Consider the following 19,918-nt stretch of genomic DNA (forward strand, 5'->3'; position numbering starts at 1 on the left):
ACTCCACGGTTGCACAAATTATGTTTAAATGCACACTAATATTACACTATTATAATGAATATATGAATATTCTGAATCTGATATGGGTCTTGTAAACAGCATATTCTGTTGGATATTCTGAATGGAGCATTTTCAGATTTAGACGTGTGATGTGCTGATATTATTCAGGTTTTAGGAGCATTCTTTGGACATGTATTCAGCACATTCACAATATGAGTCTTGGGGTTTTTTACGGCAGTTTGCGACACACAACCTCTTTCCTGTTTACAGCTCTGTGCTTTCAAAAAAAAACAACAACTAGCCGACAGTTTGCAGAGATGCATGCACAAAAGAAAAGAAGGAGAAACACACCTACTTTTAAACGTTATGAAAGACTTGGGTATCAATAGGTTTTTGGATAAAAGCAAATATCACAACGCCGACCTTTTCAAGAAGGTGGTTGAAGGAATAAAAGAGGGAGGCTGTGTTCGCCACCAGTTAATCGGATTATGCACGGCTGCATGTACGCAGAATTATTAGTGGAATATTAATTTTCATTAGCCATGTAAACACCTTAGTGGGAATATTGTCTTGTGGGTTTTTAGCTGGCCAGTTAGGACACGGTGTCACGGACATAATACACAAAAATAGATATTTGAATAGTTCAAACATATGAGTTTTCTCAGAAAGAATATTCAAACATAATATTTGGCAAATTTGGACAGCCCTACTCCCCAGTAAGCCTTATCTCATCTCTAAAATATGCAAACTTTAAAATGTTAAAACGACGCCACCACTGTTGATTGATAGTTCTTGAACAGAAATGGGTCCAGTTGGGCTAATAGTGTAACATACTGATGTGTTGAGTAGCCTGGAGGTAAATTCCTCAGCAGAAGATAAAACAGCAGGTCTGTCAAACTGTTTAGTCATCTGTTCAGTGTTGTCGAGTATTACAGGGAATGAGCCGATCTGGAGAATTCCCAAAACACGCAACCTCTCTGGCTTTCTCAACGGCCAGTCAGTTTAATGAATGGTATGTTCTCTGTCGGTCACCTTTTAACCTGCATGTGTTACTAACAGACCAGCTATTGGGTGTGAAAAGCCTGCTTTTGCTTCCTTAGTGCTCATTTTGTACTGAGTATTATCCCGCCTAGCATAAGGACAATAATAAACACATTAATTCCACTTAATGATACAACTCCCCAGACGCTCAGACATTATCACAATAATAAATGTTAGCACAAAGTCTAACCCAGTAATGTTAGCACCAAGGCTACTATGGGTAGACTGTATGGGTCGGGTTAATTCAGTCAGGTCTAAAATACTTGCGACGCCACAATACCTGAATATACTTTATGTCTGTCTCTGTCTAAGGCAGCTACAGAGCAGGTTGTGCTTAGTGAGAAGGTAGATGATATCAAAGTGCAAGCGTTCATTCAAGGATGGAGCTCCTCATGCATGGAAATCTGAGCAGAACTAGAGAGTTTAAAGTGTTGTTACTTGTATTTAGCTCTTTCTTTATAAGTTCTAGTATCAAGTACAGTTAGTCCTTAGTTACAGGAAGTGGATTTTTGGTTTTAAATTCCTAATCAGTGCAAGAACACGGGTGACGAACTTAAGTCTGTGAAGTATTTACTAAAACACAGATCGGACCCTGATATCATCTCCGTCCATTAAAGAAGATATTTATCAGTTAGTTATGTGGCTTTTGTTTATCAGTGCTGGTTCTGATTACAATCAATCACTGTGAATCAAAACTATTTAAACAAAGTCAAATGTTCTGCTTTGACTCAGACTGAATAAAATGTGAGATACAGCCTGGACACTGGATCCAACCAACAAGCTCCCGACGGTTATGGGATTGTTTTCATGACAACCGTGCCGCCCTAGCTTGCATCACTGCAGAGTACTCATGTCATCTGCATGCAGTATGTCAACAGTATATAGGAAAATGCCCAGTCACAATCAATTATGTCAGCGAAATTGAGTAATCCACAAGAATGCACAACAGGGGACACCGTAGTTTCTACGCAGGGAGATGACAGAGCAGTGAGTCACTCTTCTATTATTACAGCTATTTTAAAACATTTGTTTATACACGGGAAGTTTTTCTTCTTCAGGCACGGTCTGTTTCAGTCAATTACATTGAAGTATTTGTTCAAGAATTTTACTGTTTGTTTTTTTTACAGCCTGCTTCGCACACAAAGCCAGGGAGGTTCACTGGAGCAGGAGGGCTTTAGGTCAGCTCAAGTCCTCCTTCACTCAAAGTACCATTAAAACACAACTTGCTGGGTTTCTTCTTAGGACAGAGAAAACTATTTAATGGGATCTTTTTCATCCGGTTATATAAAGAAGAAAAAGTTCAGAAAACATTGTTTTAATCTGATCAGTGTATAAATAAAATGAAGCGCTAATACTCTCTGTGCATTTCACAGTTGGCTGTTTTTTAATGGTTACAATTATCCCACTTTTTAGTGGATTTGATTTAAAATAAACCTTTCATTAGGAAGAACTAGGGCTGTCAATTGATTCAAATATTTAATCGCAATTAATCACATGATTGTCTGTAGTTATTCATGATTAATCGCAAATTACACATTTTTTTATCTGTTCAAAATGCAAATGTATGTATATATTTATTATTGTAAATCAATTAACAACACAAAACAATGACAGATATTGATCCAGAAACCCTCACAGGTACTGCATTTAACATAAAACAATATGCTCCAATCATAACATGGCAAACTGCAGCCCAACAGGCAACAACAGCTGTCAGTGTGTCAGTGTGCTGACTCGACTATGACTTGCCCCAAACTGCATGTGATTATCATAAAGTGGGCATGTCTGTAAAGGGGAGACTCGTGGGTACCCATACAACCCATTTACATTCACTGATCTGGAGGTCAGAGGTCAAGGGACCCCTTTGAAAATGGACATAACAGTTTTTCCTCTCCAACATTTAGAGTAAGTTTGGAGCGTTATTTAACCTCCTTCATGACCAGCTAGTCTGACATAGTTGGTACCGATGGATTCATCAGGTTTTATAGTTTCAGATGAGACCAGTATCTTTATTCTCACTCCTTAAAACTGTAACTGTTAATCTATACCCTTGACGATCTTTAAAAAAAAAAATTCAGACAGTTTTTTGACGTTTTTGAAAGTATTTACAAAATCCTCAAAGTCTTCCTCGAACCAAAAAAAAACTATTTTTGACCCTAATCCACGCCACTCAATTTCTACAATGTGAATGTCATTTTAACTAATGTCATCTACGTTTATTCTGTTTCTCGTATTACACAAAACACGCCAGGCTAACTCGACTCATTGGCTAAGCTCGGTCTTCCCTCTGGGCATCGTGTATCTACCGTCATTGCAACACGGCGTGCATGGATTCAAACAACGGACACAGTCAGACAGAGAAACTCTTAATAACCAAACCAGAACCCAGACTGCAACATCAAATGTCACCTGCTCTTAGTGAATGTGCACACGCTCACGTACTACTTTATAAGAAAAAATAGGGAGTGTTGCACATTCCATTACAGTACGTCTGGCTTGTCATTCACTAATCATGAGGTATAAAGGCTGAAGAAACAATAGAGCCTGTGAGCTGAGCTACTCCTCCAGTTTACAATGACTCAGCAGCTCTGGAACTAATGATCAACTTAACAGCTTCAAATAACAGAAACAGATATAACAATATAGAGCAATAACCATGAGAATACTGTTTGGGAAATGTTTTCACACAGAAAATGTATTTGTTGAAAATGACAACTCGTTAAAATGCACAGTCTTAGGGTGTGAGCTGAAAACTAAAACAGCATTTACTCGTTAAAAAACTTTAATAAATTAAAGATAATAGTAAAAAAATAATCAGCTTAGAGAAGGGTCAACAAAAGAGTTATCCAAACTCCTTCTCTCACATTTAATGCTGAAAGACTTCGGCCAAAATTTGATTATTCCCTTTCTTTCCAAGAGTTCGATGAGAAGATCAATAGCACTCGCGTGTCTGCGTGTCTGGTATGGAGCTGAAGCCAGGAGGCGATTAGCCTAGCTTAGCATAAAGACTGGAAGCAGGGGTAAACAGCTAGCCTTTCTGTATCCAAAGATCAAAACTCCGCCTACCACCACCTCTAAAGCTCTCTGAATAAACAGTATTGACGACTGTTTCTGTACAACTACAACTTTCCGATGACGAACAAAACTCTGTATCCCTCCATTGTATTTGAGGTAGCAACAGAAATGTCTCAAAAACTGGGAAAATAAAACAAAAACTATTTGCATCACTGTTCATTTTAACAATTCATTTTTTTTCCACGACTGAGACAAGACGATGAGGCGACGGCATTGACGTCATTAAACACTAACGGTAACGATATTAAACATGCAATATCGTTGACATAAAAAGACGAGACTAACAAGTAGTTTACAAAATAAAAACTTGAACTTTCTCTTTATTTTGTGACCTTCAAACCTTCTCTTCCCCTCTATCTGTCGCCTTCTCGCTCTCTCAAACAAACACGACACGCTGCGGCGGCGTTACAAAGTCCGTTTCTGTCCTTCTTGTGTCAGACTGACAAGTGTGCTACTGTAATACATAAAGTTGTTGGTTTGCGAGTCGGGCAGGGTTCGGGTGGTTGATTAACAAATATTTGTAGATGTTGGGCGGTGCAGATTGGCTCTCATAATGGACCTGTTTGGTGTGACTGAACCAAACGCCACTTTGTTTCACCGACAACGGCCTCGCTCTTCCTGTTTCCCCTTCTTGAATACAAACTACCGCCGCCTGCTGGTGTGGAGAGTTATTTCCTCTCACGCAGACGCAGAACGTCTGTTGCAGTCGGCCGTCGGCTGTAGTCTTTGTGGTGTGTTCGAGTGCTACTTTTTGGCCAAGACAAAGGCGACGTGAGGCGGCGCAACTGGTGGACTTCCTCGCCGCTAGTTGTTTGATGTCAGGTTGGTGTGTCTAAAACTATGAAGGATAAAAATGACCGAAATGAGTGTGTGTGTGTGTGTGTTCTTGTGCTAAAACAAACATATAGATGTCCACCACTGACGCAAGAGGCAGATGATGCCAGAGGAAAAGCCACAACAGTCACAAACACTAAATCAAGATCACTACTGCCTTTTTTTTTGTCTTCTTCAGAATGAACCTGCAGGAAATAACCACAGCTCTTTTCTCACACTATATAGTGTGTGCGTGAGTGAGTCAGTGTGTGTGTATATACTGCTGTGCGTGTGTGTGTCAGCAGATATGAGCGGTGAGCTGTACAGTACACTGCGTTACATTGGGAAACCTGAGAAATTTCCATCTCAGGGGGGTGGGAACCTTGAAATAAGAGAGGCCAGGTTCCCCCTGAGAGCACAAAAACTGACCACGAGGAGCTACTTAGTCCACGCTGTCACCACGTCTGCTTCATCACTCGTCACGCTGCTGTGGACGCCGCACTCACCTGTACGCCGTGAGTATACCGTAGACTACCGCTGTTGGTGTTAGGGATGGGATGATAATGGATTTTTTTGCGGATCACAGTAAAATCCACTCACAATAAGTTGATTGTGGGGAATTTCTATTATCAGGATAATTGTGAATATCATCACGAGTGACTTTACTGTTTAGCTCGCTATAATGTTAGAGACGTGAAAAATAGAGTCTGATTTAAAAAATACAGGAATTATCATGTAAGAAAGGACAGACTCACATTATTTGTATTTTATTTATACAGGAGGACCTTATCATTATTAGACCTTATTTAAGATTGTTAGTTTGTTTTTCCTTGAAAAAGATGTGTTTCATATCTTTAATGCAATATAAAATATTAGTTTCTTAACTAAATGTAAGGTAAAGTGATAATAGAAGTAGTATTTTAAGAGTTTTAAGCATATTTTGATGATTATCGAGATGATACCGTGAATCGCATTTATTTTGGCCAGGATAATTGTGACATGAATTTCTCATTTCGTCCCATGCGTAATAAATAAATGGTATATTTGCATGTCCATATATTGAATGTATACGTGTATTTGTTTATATGTTAAATAGTGTTAAATGTTAATACAGTATATTAATTAGTATTACTTGTATGTACTATACTGTATGCAGTTTATATACAAAATATATAATAAATAAATAATAAATATACAATACTAAATAATATAATATATAATAAATACTTAATAATAAATATTTGATATATTTATAGATATCTATATTTTTATACATACTTTTAATGCATTCTTTTTACATCGTAGTATTTCTACTTTTTATTATCTATTTTGCACTACTGCTTCTTTTTTTCTAGTTTGAGCATAGACTGTATTATATAGTCTATGAATTTCCCTTGAGATTTAACCAGAAATGTTAAAATAATCTGTGTATAAACTTTTGACAAAGTGAATGTACTTTATAGAAAATATTTAAGTACGTATGTGTCGTCTAAAATTAGACAATAATTCCATTTATTGCACGGCTTTGTTGAATATTTGCTTTCTGATTGGTCAACCACGACGATCTACGGTCTGTTATTTCTTTATAGCAGACCGTTGCTACATATAACAGACTGTTGCTACGTATAACAGACTGTTGCTACTTATAACAGACGGTTGCTACATGTAACAGACCGTTGCTACGTATAACAGACCGCTGCTACGTAAAACAAACTAACAGACCGTTGCTACGTATAACAGACCGTTGCTACGTATAACAGACCGTTGCTAAGTATAACAGACTGTTGCTACGTATAACAGACTGTTGCTACGTATAAGAGACGGTTGCTACATATAACAGACGGTTGCTACATATAACAGACTGTTGCGACGTATAAGAGACGGTTGCTACGTATAACAGACGGTTGCTACATATAACAGACTGTTGCTACGTATAACAGACGGTTGCTAGGTATAACAGACGGTTACTAGGTATAACAGACCATTTCTACGTATAACAGACGGTTGCTACGTATAACAGACCGTTGCTACGTATAACAGACCGTTGCTACGTATAACAGACCGTTGCTACGTATAACAGATGGTTGCTACGTATAACAGACGGTTGCTATGTATAACAGACCGTTGCTACGTATAACGGACCGTTTCTACGTATAACAGACTGTTGCTACGTATAACGGACCGTTTCTACGTATAACAGACCGTTGCTACGTATAACAGACTGTTGCTACGAATAACAGACGGTTGCTACGTATAACAGACCGTTGCTACGTATAACAGACTGTTGCTATGTATAACAGACGGTTGCTACGTATAACGGACCGTTTCTACGTATAACAGACCGTTACTACGTATAACAGACTGTTGCTACGAATAACAGACGGTTGCTACGTATAACAGACCGTTGCTACGTATAACAGACTGTTGCTACGAATAACAGACGGTTGCTACGTATAACAGACTGTTGCTACGTATAACAGACCGTTGCCACGTATAACAGACTGTTGCTACGTATAACAGATGGTTGCTACGTATAACAGACCGTTGCCACGTATAACAGACGGTTGCTATGGGCGCAGTTCTGATGTCGGACTCAGGCGGACCGTTTCTGTGTAATATTATTGATTTCTTAAGAAAGTAGCCGTGTAATAAGCGGGATAATGTGCAGCTAGCGGGTCACTGTGTTGAAATAAATAAATATGCAAGACATAATTCATCATGTAAATAATCATGTATTGTTTACATCTATTTTATATCATAAAAACACAATATAAGGTTCATAGTTAATGCAAAGGCAGCCGAAGTACTGCAATGACGACAGCTGAAACTGACTCATTATCTCTCTGTTATGAGACAGAAACTCCTTCATACAGTATTATATGCGTATGATGTAATGTCAAACAGTAAGATATGACTGATTGAAGGATATATTTTTTTTTAATTGATATTACCCAAGGTTCCATGTAATCCCACACAATGTTTAGTGTGACTCACGCGTGTACACACAACCATTGACAACAAAGACACTCCCACAGATTTTTATGAATAGGATTGCCCTCCGATGACATCACCGGTCCAACGATATTATTGGGGAAACGATTTATGACTGTGAGAAAGTGTTCCCTGATGTCAAACGATCCCGTAGTAATCAGGGAGAGGAAACAGAAGCAGAAGTGAAACTTTCTATGGAAATGATGATTTAACTCTGCGGCGAAAGATTCTCAGCACGAACCCGAGAGTTGACCTACTACCTGTCTGGCAAAGCCCAACTAAAACTGAGAAAGAATAAAACACAATAATGTGGAGTAGAAATTAATTTTGTATACAGTATGGAATGTATTAAATTAAGATTATATAGTATATATATAATATGTAAGGGATGATGTACAGCGAGCCAGTCATGACCGGCTCGCTGTACATTATCCCGCTTATTACACGACTACTCACTTAAGAAATCAATAATTTGACACAAAAACAATCCGCCAGAGTCCGACATCATGACTACGGCCATAGCAACCATCTGTTATACATAGCAACGACCGTAGAAAGCCATGATTGACCAATCAGAATCGAGTATTCAACAAAGCCGTGTAATAAATTTAATTAAGATGTGATGCAATATATAATAGGTTAGGAATAATATATATAATATTTACCATTATGTGTAATAAATTAAATATGATAAATTAAACATAATAGACCGTACTAGATTGATTAGATCAGATAATGCTCATACCTAATAAACTAATTAAAATTATTATAATGTAATATAATAATAATTATATATATATAATAATATAATAAATGATTATAGCCCCAAAACCAAAAATGTTAAACTATCTCTCCTAAATTTAATAGATAGTTCTGTAATACGTTGACTAACACTAGACAACCATTCTAATTTATTATTCAGGTTTAATTAATCCGTTAATGGTTTGTTTAAACAGCAGAAAAAAAACAAGCCTATACTTTTAATCATACATAATTATTTGAAATAAATATCTTTTATTCTCTCCTTATTGATACTTATTTAAATTTGCTGACCTCTGATATCAGTGGCCTTTAACCATTTAAGGTGACTCATGGAGTCAGTGTGTAAATGTGGCTGCTGAGCGTGGGGGGGCGTGATGAACCGGGAGTGTCTGTGTTTTGATGACGACTCTTGTGATGTCACAAGAGTTTTACAAAGATATAAAAAGAGTTTAAATTGAAGCTAGATGTCATTAAAGCTCTAAGCTGCTTGAGGAAACAACATCCGTAAAATCTCAGTACCAGAAATGACTTTGTTAATATATTTCCATTAGCCTCAAGGAGCGTCAATATTTTGTTGGTTTTCCTCCTTTCTGTGATTGTTATTCCTCTGGTTAGCTTTTACTTACTAGTATAAAACCCAACACTCTTCACCAACAGGCTGAAAGCAACTGAACAAGTCATTTATTTCAGATTTGTTTGCGTCCCTGCAGACTGCCATCATGGTCCGTTTGGTATTGCTGTTTGCTGCGGTCTTCATCGAATGCGTTTATGGAAGTCCCACACTACATCCTCTACTTATGGAAGGTGAGCATCCTGTATTTCTATGTTGCTGCACATATTGTATATTATACACAACTATATATATATATATATATATATATAGGCATAATTATGTATAGGCTAAATAATACTCTCCGAGATAATCCCGGTAAAGAAAACAATGAAGAATGCTATGAAGCAGAATGGTGCTTCCTCCAAAAAGTGCATTATTGCTTATAAAACATGGAGTTATCAGACTGTAACGTTGCTACACTTGCTAGTCGGCACCAGAAATACTAGTCAGTTAAACTTATTATTTTATGAATGTACATATTTAGATTACATATTGACATATGCTGTCTCGGCTGTTGCTGTGAAGAGCCGCCGACTCGCTTCCAGCATTTGGGCTCTATCAAATGTCTTCAATTGAGGTTTTCGAATGAAGTTTTGAATGTCTGTCATCATATTTTATGACGTTTTATCACCCTTAAAAAAATGGGGAAAGTATGATTTTGTGTTGCTGTGGTTGTATAAATGTAATTTATGGTACCGTTATACTAGACCGCTCCGTTAAATCAGGTGCGAGAGGGAAGGTAAAGGTAGGTTTTTGACCGCAGTGAAAAAGTCGTTTTTGAAAGGCTAAATGGCAACAAATATGGAAGCAGAGTATTTCGTTAGACAAAAACATGTTTTGGAAATGATTACAACTATCTTTTTTTCCACATGTGTGTTTGAGAGAGATAGAGGGGAAGAGAAGGTGAAAGGTAGTAAAACGCGCACACTCAGATACTAATGGTAGCCTATAAGTGATGCCAAACCATGAGTCCCTCTTAGACTTCAGTACCTGCTGGCGTTTCTTCAAATATTACACCACACACCGGGTACGTGAGGAAATACGATTTGGTTATTGAAAAATGTGATTAACGATTCAAAATAGCCTTTATACAGAATGTTTTTCTACTTTAAACTAGTCGACTAGTCCGTTTAAAGGGACTGTTTGTAGGGGTAGGGTCAGGATCCCATGCGCTCGCGTGTGGCCGGAGTCGCTGCTCCGCTGCCTGCCTGCCTTCACTCATACACGGCACGCATTCTCGCGTTCTCGCTCCACCTCTAGACGTGAACGCGCGCTCACTCCACACTGCAGAAGAGTTAGTAGCTCTGAGAATATCTAGTGAATGTACAGTGGACGTTTGTGCAGAAATAACTGCTGCAGCTCCTCCAGACCAACAGAGGTTTCCCGTGTCTTGTGAAGTGACGGGGCTCCGCAGAGAGAAACGTTATCGTCTCCGACCGGTGCTGGTGTCTTCCCTGTTCCCTCTGGCTGCGGTCGGAGAGAACAACGTTACTCGCTGCGGAGCCCCGCTGGTTCAGCCCCGCTGCAGGAAAAGCCGACACTAGGATCAGCATTGATTCATGGAGAGACCTTCGTCTGGTCAGCTAACATTAATGCCAAGCAGCTGAAATATAGAGTGATATTGTGCTTTTAGCTTACGTGTGTCACCTCACTGTTTTGAGTGATGCTCGTTCATGTCTATTTAGAGCGAGCAAGCGCGAGCCCGACGCTGAATTTCGTTGACTTAACGGCCACAGGTGTTGCTGTTAACAAGCATTTCAGAAAGTTAGAAGTAGTCCCTTTAAACGTCGGAGAAATAAGTCGGTGGGAACATCCCTATTTCAGACAACATTCAGTATTCAAAGAATTAAACTAATGTATTAGCAAAAATGTTGCTGCAACCGTAATAAACATGTTTTCCTCTGCAGACGGTTGCCACCAAGGTGCTACAGAGGTGACGATAGTAAGAGTGGAGGGCGAGGCCATAATCCTCTCCTTCCCAATGTTTGAGAGAGTCCTTGAAGTGCGCAACATCGCCCCCCAAACAGCGAAGTACCTCATCACCAAGGAGAATGGGACAGAAGGTGCGGCGGTGGCGGCGACCTATCAGGGCGAGGGTCGCGTTCAGCAGCGTAACAATCAGTTGTGGTTCCTCCCAGCTCTGGCTAGAGACTCAGGGGAATATACCTGCACTTACAGGTAAGACTCATATATTTATTATTTAACCTGCATTGCCCTTTTCTTTATGCTCTACTGAACTTCATTTGGAAATAGAGACTTGAAAAAAAGTTTACAGTCTAACAACCAATAAGTGACAAGACAATATATTTTCATAACTGGAGGTTTTTGTGTCGACTCAATAAATAAGTATTCTAGTAAATAAAATAGCTTTTTTCATACCATTTGTATTTTGTAAAGTCTAATTCGCACGAGACTAGTATTACCTGGTGACCTCATGTGATTTAGTGATGACCTCCCCACATCTGTGTTTTGTGCGGCGCATTCACACGGGATAAGTTAAATCCATATTTTACTCAAATTAACTGACATTATCCCCCGTATACGATGTGAAGGCTCCGTGTAAAATCTGATTATTTAAAAACATATTATACTATATTATATTTATATTTGATATTATATCTACATATATAGTTACTCCTCTCATTTTATATTGCTTAATTTTGTATATTGAATACTTTTATATATAACATATATATTATATATGTGTCTTTTTGCTAGGCTGCTGTGATAGTGAAATTACTCGCTGGGATTGATTGATTGATTTTGCACCCAAAATGCTGTCAAAACTTTAATTTATAAATAGAAAAACAACCCCAAATAACCGAGATGCCAATTCGCACAGGACTAACTTTATCACATGACCTCTGTGTTTGGTGAAATATGGTAGGTAATTTGCGGTGGAATTTTTGCTTGACAAATTAGGGACATGGCAGATTCGTACGGCATTAAGATCACAGACGACTTCTGCAATTATTACAAATTACTAGAGGTCACAGGTAATACTAGTCCCGTGCCAATTATCCTCAAAATGCACCAAACATCTCTTTTGTGACTCACTCTTAATCTTCCATAAGGTATCCTTGCTCTTGCCTCCCTCTTTAGAGGTTATGGTGCTGTAAGAGTGGGCTGCAAAACAGCATTTACAGGCAGCAAATACCATCATGAAGATTCAATTTGAACCATTTAGTTTAAGAATGATTTCTTTACTTGCTACGCCTTCTTCCTCCCCGTGATTTAAAGTTTTTATCCTCACTTTTATTCTCCAGAAACGAAAGCTACTGTGTAACTGGGAACATCACGCTACGTGTGTACGAGTCCAGTTCTGTTGACATGGAGAAGCTGTCCTACCCGATCCAAGTCGTAGTGGGAGAATATCTGAGGCTCTCATGTCCATCTCTGAGTGACTTCAACAGCACAGACAGACTGATAAAGTGGCACAAGGTGAGAGGAAACACACGACGTATACTGGCTGCTGATCAGCTCCAATAGTTCAAATGGTTAGTCAGTTGACTTCAATATTTTAAATTAACTTTCTGCCCTTTACACAATTTAATTTTGTGTGTTTTGAATCTAAACCTTGTTACAAAAACTAATTTTATTTTTTACTGTTCACTTGTTTTAACCAGTTTTCAATACAAATCAACTTGTTTTAAGGATTTTCTGAAATCATAATTTAGTTCACCAATGGTTTCTTATCTTTTTTAAAGATATTGACACTCATTTTAAAAACTTTTTCCACTTGATTTAAGAAAATAAAGACTTTTAGAAATAATAAGGAATGCTTTAATAAATCATGAATTAATAATAGACCAAAAGCCTTAGTTGATTAGTCAACTAATGGGTCGGTTTGGTCTGAGTTGACTAAGGTGTCTTTAATTGATTACTTGTTTTTAATGCTTTTTTTTTCTCGTAATGAATTATTATTATTTCTAAGAAACTTATGAGCACATCTCTGAAAAACAGATTTAAAGTGGTGCTTTTGTGCGTTTCTTTGTGGAGAAATTGAATCAACTAATTGATTAGTTGACAAAATTGTATGAGTGTTTTTAATATTTTTTTGGGGTGAGGACAGTGTTACAAAAAATACGTATTAAGATGTAGAGTTATTGCAGCGTTGACACTTTGTAAAGTGAAGTCAATTGCATTCTTGTTGCTCAGAATCACAGATGTTTGAGGACTTTACATTGTAATATTTTGAACCATTTCATGAAAGGAAACTCTTCCAGTGTGCCTTGCTCGTTCCCTGTTAGTGACACAGTATGTTGCTTTCTTCCTGTCAGGACTCCGGCCCCGCTGACCCTCGGCGAGGCAGAGCAGGCTCCTTCCTCCAGGAGAGAGGTAGACTAGTAATTCCTGCGGTGAGGCGATCCCATGCAGGTGCCTACACCTGCCAGCTCAGAGCGCTCCTCAACAACCAGCAGTACAAAGTCAGCAGAACAGTCGTGCTCAGTGTGGAAGGTGGGTGACGTCAAGAAGACATACATCATTTCTTTAATGAACAGTTTGCTGACGAGTGTAGACTACATCAGAGTTATCTGAAACATTTATTTTATTTATTTATTTTGAAACCTTATCATGAATGCTCTATATAAATGAGGGTTGACCATTTGGGCTCAGTTTTAAAGCTAGAGGGAAGATCCTGGTGTCATATGAAACTAGAAAAACCTAAAGAATCCATCGGTACCAACCATGTCAGACTAGCTTGTCATGAAGGAGGTTAAATAACGCTCCAAACTTAAATTTTGGCGAGGAAAAACTGCCATTTTCAAAGGGGTCCCTTGACCTCTGACCTCCAGATCAGTGAATGTAAATGGGTTCTATGGGTACCCACGAGTCTCCCCTTTACAGACATGCCCACTTTATGATAATCACATGCAGTTTGGGGCAAGTCATAGTCAAGTCAGCACACTGACACACTGACAGCTGTTGTTGCCTGTTGGGCTGCAGTTTGACATGTTATGATTGGAGCATATTGTTTTATGCTAAATGCAGTACCTGTGAGGGTTTCTGGACAATATCTGTCATTGTTTTGTGAAATTAATTGACTTCTATTAATACATATATACATAGATTTGCATAAAACAGCATATTTGTCCACTCCCATGTTGATAAGAGTATTAAATACTTGACAAATCTCCCTTTAAGGTACATTTAGAGCAGATAACAAATGTGTGATTTTAAAGAATCCTACAAATACAACTACAAATGATTAAACTTAAAAAGAATACATAAGTTATATGTCACCAAATGTTACTGTAATTATAGGCTCATGAGTAATAATCATATCCATTAATCAATTGTCATTAGTTTACTTCCTGGCAATAACACCATAAATGATAAGCATGCCCTGCCCTCTACTGGCTTAATAGGTGCAACACACCAACTTAGCTTAGCCACAGGGAGCACACAATCTAACACACAACAAAAAAAAGTTCACAAAAGCACTGTGTGAAATAAGTAATAAGTGTTGCTGTCATTTTAAGAGTTGTTTGTCTAAATTTGTGTGCAGGTCTAGACCCTGTAATCACCAGCACCACCACTGTGCCTGACCTCTCCATGACCTCTAACCCCGGGCTGAGCAGCAGCAGCTACAACTCTGTTCTCTGTGAGTTGATTTATTTGAGTTATTATTATTTTACTTTGAAGAACAACATTAAAATTGATGCTATACTGATTTAATGTGTTTCCTTCTGTCTTAGCTCCAGTAATTCAACCGCCTGTGATCGTCTCGCCACTGAATGGAATCGTTTTTGAAAGTCTTCATGGTGAGTGATAAAAATTATTAGTGCTAATATATAAAAATGCTTTATTAATATTGAATATTTCGGTCTAATATTGATTCACTTCTGACTTTATTTAGGTTCAGGATTGGAGATGTCCTGCAAGGTGCTCACTGAATGTCAAATGTCGGATTCCACTGCGGTCACATGGCTGGTCAATGACCAATCAGTGGAGTCATCGTACCTTGATGGACGGGCTCTGCAAGGCGGAAGGAGGTAATTGCTGATTCGTTTTTTGGTAGATATATCCTATCAGTACTAAAACCTGAGGTCAAAACAGGTCTGAACTGGTTAGGAAAAGGAGAAAGTCAATGAGAACTTAATGTGGGCAGCAGCAAAACATATTTTAGACACCTAAAAAAAATCAATATCAGTTTAGGTGTACGCTATATTTAGAATATTTTCACCACTTTACCTCGCCGTCCCTTTCCGACAGGAAAGCCCAGACTCCTTTGACAAAAACAGTAATTTTACCTCTCAGAACACAGGAGTTGCTGGTCTACCGCTGCCTCCTTCGGTTAGTTTGTTTGTGTTATTGTGTGACTTTGGTGTTTTAAAGGGTTAGTTCAGAAGTCATACGATAACACAAACAAACTTAAAGGCAAAATTACTGTTTTTGTCAATGGAGTCTGGTGGCTTTGAAGGGAGCATAGATGGATATAACGGCTTCAGTTCCCCGTCAGAAAGGGCTGTGAAGCCGTGAAAATATTCTAACTATAGCGTACACTGATGTTGATGTTTCCAAACTAACCCTTTAAACTAACCTTAAACTTAACAAGTGTAAAGCATTATGTTTCAACAAACTCCAGACTACTTTCCAATTTGGAAATAATTCACTTTGGAGCCCCTATGTGACAGAGAAAGATAACTAGATGACTTTAGATTAGTTTGAAAACCACAATCAAATTTGAAGACTTCAACATTTTTGTCATTTTAAAATTCATACTGAAAATTTTGAAGTAGAATTTTTCCAGTGTAAATATAGTTAGAAAAATACTAAACACAAATTCTCTATTAAAAGTGATACTACCTGTTTATTTGCTACCGCTTTGGAATGTACTATCTTGATTTTAATTAGGGCCGTACGATATCGGAAAAAATTATATATATTGCAATATGAAAAAATAAAGGAATTTTCACCAGATGACAACAAAGTACATGTTTTTGGTCTTTATCATCCTTTCTGTGGCCGAAATATTTCCATACAACAATTTTTTTGCAACCAGATGATCGTCCTTTTCGGTGTTTTCTCCTGTTCCTTTCTCATTTGTATGTTTCAGGCTAGTTTTCCTTGCAAAAAAGTTGTAGCATGATGTGTTTGAGTTAATTTGCCTACCCTGACATCGCACGTCTTGCGATGCACCTATTGCACATGCACGCAATGTCGATGCTGAAACAATATATTGTGCAGACCTAATTGTGATTGATTGATTAAAGCTGCTTAAAGCTGCTATGCTAATATAGGAGTATTATGACATAAACATCTTGCCTAGTAACCCATCTCAGTCATACCATGTAAACATATGTGTCTGTCTCAATGCTTCCAGGGTAACCAGGGTGTCTGACGGCTGCCAGATTGAGTTGAGTCTAGTTATCGTAGAGATGACAGACGAAGACATGAAGACGGAGCTGAAGTGTGTCGCCCAGAACCGAGGAGGGAGACAGGAAGTGGTCGCACAGCTTCAACTAGAGGGTGAGTTGTGTGTTTAACAACTGACAAATTTAACTCTAACTCACTAAGGATTGCCCGTTGTCCGAGGCAACTGGGTGAGGCAACTCACTTGTCCGATTGGGCAAGTGGTACAAAAACAATTAAATACACTTTTTTTTTTTCCGGAGCTGATGATAGAAGTAGCGAAAGAATGAGACATCTCACGTCCTTCCCATCTCTGTTGAGAGTTGCTCATGCTCAGTACTGATCGGTACTGGCGAGAAAACGGCAGCGGGTAAAGACAAAGTTTATGAGCTGAAGTGCAAGCGAGCATCTTAATTATCCTGGAAACAGGAGTTTAGTTGGATGGCGTTAGAGACGACGTCGCCACCTTAGTTTTTGGCCGTCGATATCTTGTTTTTTTGCAACCAGAAGTGACACCAGAGGGTGGAGCTAAGTACAACCGAACGCTGAATAAGACATTTTTAGGCGACCAACAATGTCATAATTAACTTTGAAGAAGTGAAAACGCACTGTGAAAGGGTTAAAGCTCTAAGATGAAAACACAGACTACTTCCAGACCGGACAACACCGTGGTAGCGACCTGTCAATCACCAGGTAGCCCCGCCCTAAAGCATCCTCTGCTTTATGGTCTATCTGACTCTAAATGGGACCATAATTTACTAAATGAACATCATGCTGTATTGAAGAAGACTTGAAACTAGCGATTGAGACCATAAACTCATGTTTACAATGTTTACTGAGGTAATAAATCAAGAGAGAAGTAGACTCATTTTCTCAGAGACTTCTATACAATCAGACTTCTTTGTGCAACCAGAGGAGTCGCCCCCTGCTGGCTGATAGAGAGAATGCAGGATTAAGGCACTTCAGCAGTGGCTTCACTTCTCAGACCCGGAGGTTTCCACCTGTTAAAGACGTGAACTAACCGCAGACATCTGACTCCAAATCTGACTTATACTCAGCACATGGTATCAAAACCAATATAACCAACAGCCAATCCAAGTTCTAATACCTCCAATAATGAAGACAACCAGAAGCCTCTACATGAAAACATTCACTGACCTCTGTCCATCTCTCCACAGACTCCACATTCACATGGCTGATGGTAGCTGCGGTGGCCGTGTCCTGCTTCCTGACTGTGGTTTCCATCTTCCTCTATGTCCTCTTCAAACCTAAAAGGAAAAACAAGATGGATTACATCCTGGCCCGGCAGAACAGCACCTTCTAACACACTCACACCTCCATAAACAAAGACCTTCTTTAATGTGTTTGCTGTTACATCAAACTAGTCTTTCATACACGTGATGTCGTGCAGTGACACCGCCACCGCGTCAGATTTAGTGTCCAACACTCCTTTTACAGGGATTCTGTGTTTTTAAATCAGTAGCTGCTTTGTTACTTATCAATGTACGTGTTAATGTGGCATTTGGTTTATTTATATTGTTGCAGCTATTGCAGAAGTTTTCTTTCGTACATCTATCTCGTATTGTCGTGGCAGAAGTATTCTGCAAATGCACAACATACAATTCAATGTGAAGTCATTTCATTTTTTTGTTTTGTCATTCAAACGCTCCGTCAAAAATATGAACTCAGCGGCCACTTGAGTCACTGTCAGAGAGGGTATTTTTTATATTTGGCCAACCCATTCACAAACAGGAGGGGACTATTACAAACAGTTCACTAGCCGTTTACATAAACTTATTTTTATGTGCATTTTGAGGTATCGCATTAGAAACGGCAAAATGCCTCAATTGCTCCTATGAGGTTATTTTCTATCTTTGTCGAAAAAGAGTGGATGCGCTAAATGGGATATGCCGAATAAATTCTGACGTAGCAAACATTTAACTCATAAGTGATCGGCCGTTTCTGCTGTCAGCGTCTTCCCAGATATATATTTATACCGTCTTTGTCTCCGGGCAGCAAAAACATGATCAATACTAGCTGACAAGAAAGAACAAAACCCTGAAGACATCTCTCCATTTTTCTCTCGTAGATGGTTAGATGAGCATTAGATGTTTACGTCTGTTTACAGGCAGATTACAGCCATGTGTTGCCTATAACGCCAACTTCTGCCCAAACTATGCTTTGCATAGCCTAGGTTATTAAATGCACCTAATTCACATTTCTTTTTTGCGACATTTCAAAAGTTTGTTTAAAATTCACTTGACAACTGAATGAAAACAGGACTAATGTAGCCCAGTTAAACACCACCGCAAACTACAACCTCAATAATAAACATATAGCTATTTGTAATGAATATCTCTCTGACAGTGTCACTTAGATTTTGCAGGTGTACCCAATAAAGTGGCCAATGAGTGTATGTCATAAGCTGTATATATACTGTATATGTGTGTGCTTTTTTCTAAATGTAATAAATGTTCTCAGGGAAGCATCTTGTACAGTAGAAACGTGTTCAGTCCATTTGCACATTTACATGGTAAATCTGACTATAATAAAAGAAAGTGGAGTGAGAAAATACTCAGTGTTGATGTGTAGGTTTGATTGAATATAGGCTAGCATTTACAATGTTATAATCCTTTAAAATAAGTGCTGCATTACTTCATTATTAGGTATTCAATGGTGTTGATGTTCTGGTGGATATTCTAAAATCTAACAATGCATCATTTTCAGTGCTTGTTGCATACAAGACATTATGTGTTGGGAGTAAAAAGTACAATATTGTCCTCTGAAGCACGGTAGAATAAATGTACAATGACTTATATATCGGAAATATTAATAAAGAGACACAACTTTAAACTAGAAGCTACTTGAGTAAGTGTTATATAATACATAGTTTTGTGGTAAAAGCGGCGATAACTTACATTGGTATTGATTTTATAGGAAGTTAAAGGTGTTTTTTTTAAAGTTTGGTTAATGATAGGTTGGATAAGTTTATTGCAAGTATTTTGATCTTAAGTTGCTTCCCTGTGTAGCCACAAGAGGTCTCAACATGACTGTTTTAAATGGAGCCTCCAATGACAACATTAACCACGAGTATGGAGGATAGCTGCACTCATCAAGCTGGGATTAATCAGTTCTGGAGAGGATGAATCTGACAGAACAGAGTGGGATAAATGGTATCGTCATATGAATTAACCTTTAAGTCCTCTCAGTGCTGGTGTAAGAGACAGTGTGTACGGTGTGAATCATAAGAACAGCAGGAGCCTGGCT

The 19,918-nt window shown here is 38.4% G+C and overlaps 1 protein-coding gene across 2 annotated transcripts; it reads left to right on the plus strand.

The window, feature by feature from the left end:
- Positions 1-5,220: 5,220 nt before the first annotated feature.
- Positions 5,221-19,504, plus strand: LOC119500178 (interleukin-1 receptor type 2). Of its 2 annotated transcripts, none has more exons than XM_037789775.1 (10): positions 5,221-5,444; positions 9,373-9,486; positions 11,203-11,473; positions 12,562-12,736; positions 13,576-13,753; positions 14,805-14,900; positions 14,995-15,060; positions 15,156-15,291; positions 16,623-16,768; positions 17,830-19,504. In XM_037789775.1, the coding sequence occupies exons 1-10, from the start codon at positions 5,237-5,239 to the stop codon at positions 17,973-17,975; spliced, it is 1,536 nt and encodes a 511-aa protein (XP_037645703.1). In that variant the 5' UTR covers positions 5,221-5,236; the 3' UTR covers positions 17,976-19,504. The 2 variants fall into 2 exon arrangements, with proteins under 2 accessions (XP_037645703.1, XP_037645704.1); XM_037789776.1 differs by having other exon boundaries at positions 5,318-5,444; positions 9,393-9,486.
- Positions 19,505-19,918: the final 414 nt, after the last annotated feature.

This window comes from Sebastes umbrosus, chromosome 13 (assembly GCF_015220745.1).
Source record: "Sebastes umbrosus isolate fSebUmb1 chromosome 13, fSebUmb1.pri, whole genome shotgun sequence".
Lineage (NCBI taxonomy): Eukaryota > Metazoa > Chordata > Actinopteri > Perciformes > Sebastidae > Sebastes > Sebastes umbrosus.

Coding starts and splice junctions, on each gene's coding strand:
- LOC119500178 (XM_037789775.1), top strand. CDS start 5,237: ATGAGCGGTGAGCTGTACAGTACACTGCGTTACATTGGGAAACCTGAG. Junction 12,737..13,575: donor GACTGATAAAGTGGCACAAG/GTGAGAGGAAAC, acceptor TCTTCCTGTCAG/GACTCCGGCCCCGCTGACCC. Junction 15,292..16,622: donor GCTCTGCAAGGCGGAAGGAG/GTAATTGCTGAT, acceptor CAATGCTTCCAG/GGTAACCAGGGTGTCTGACG.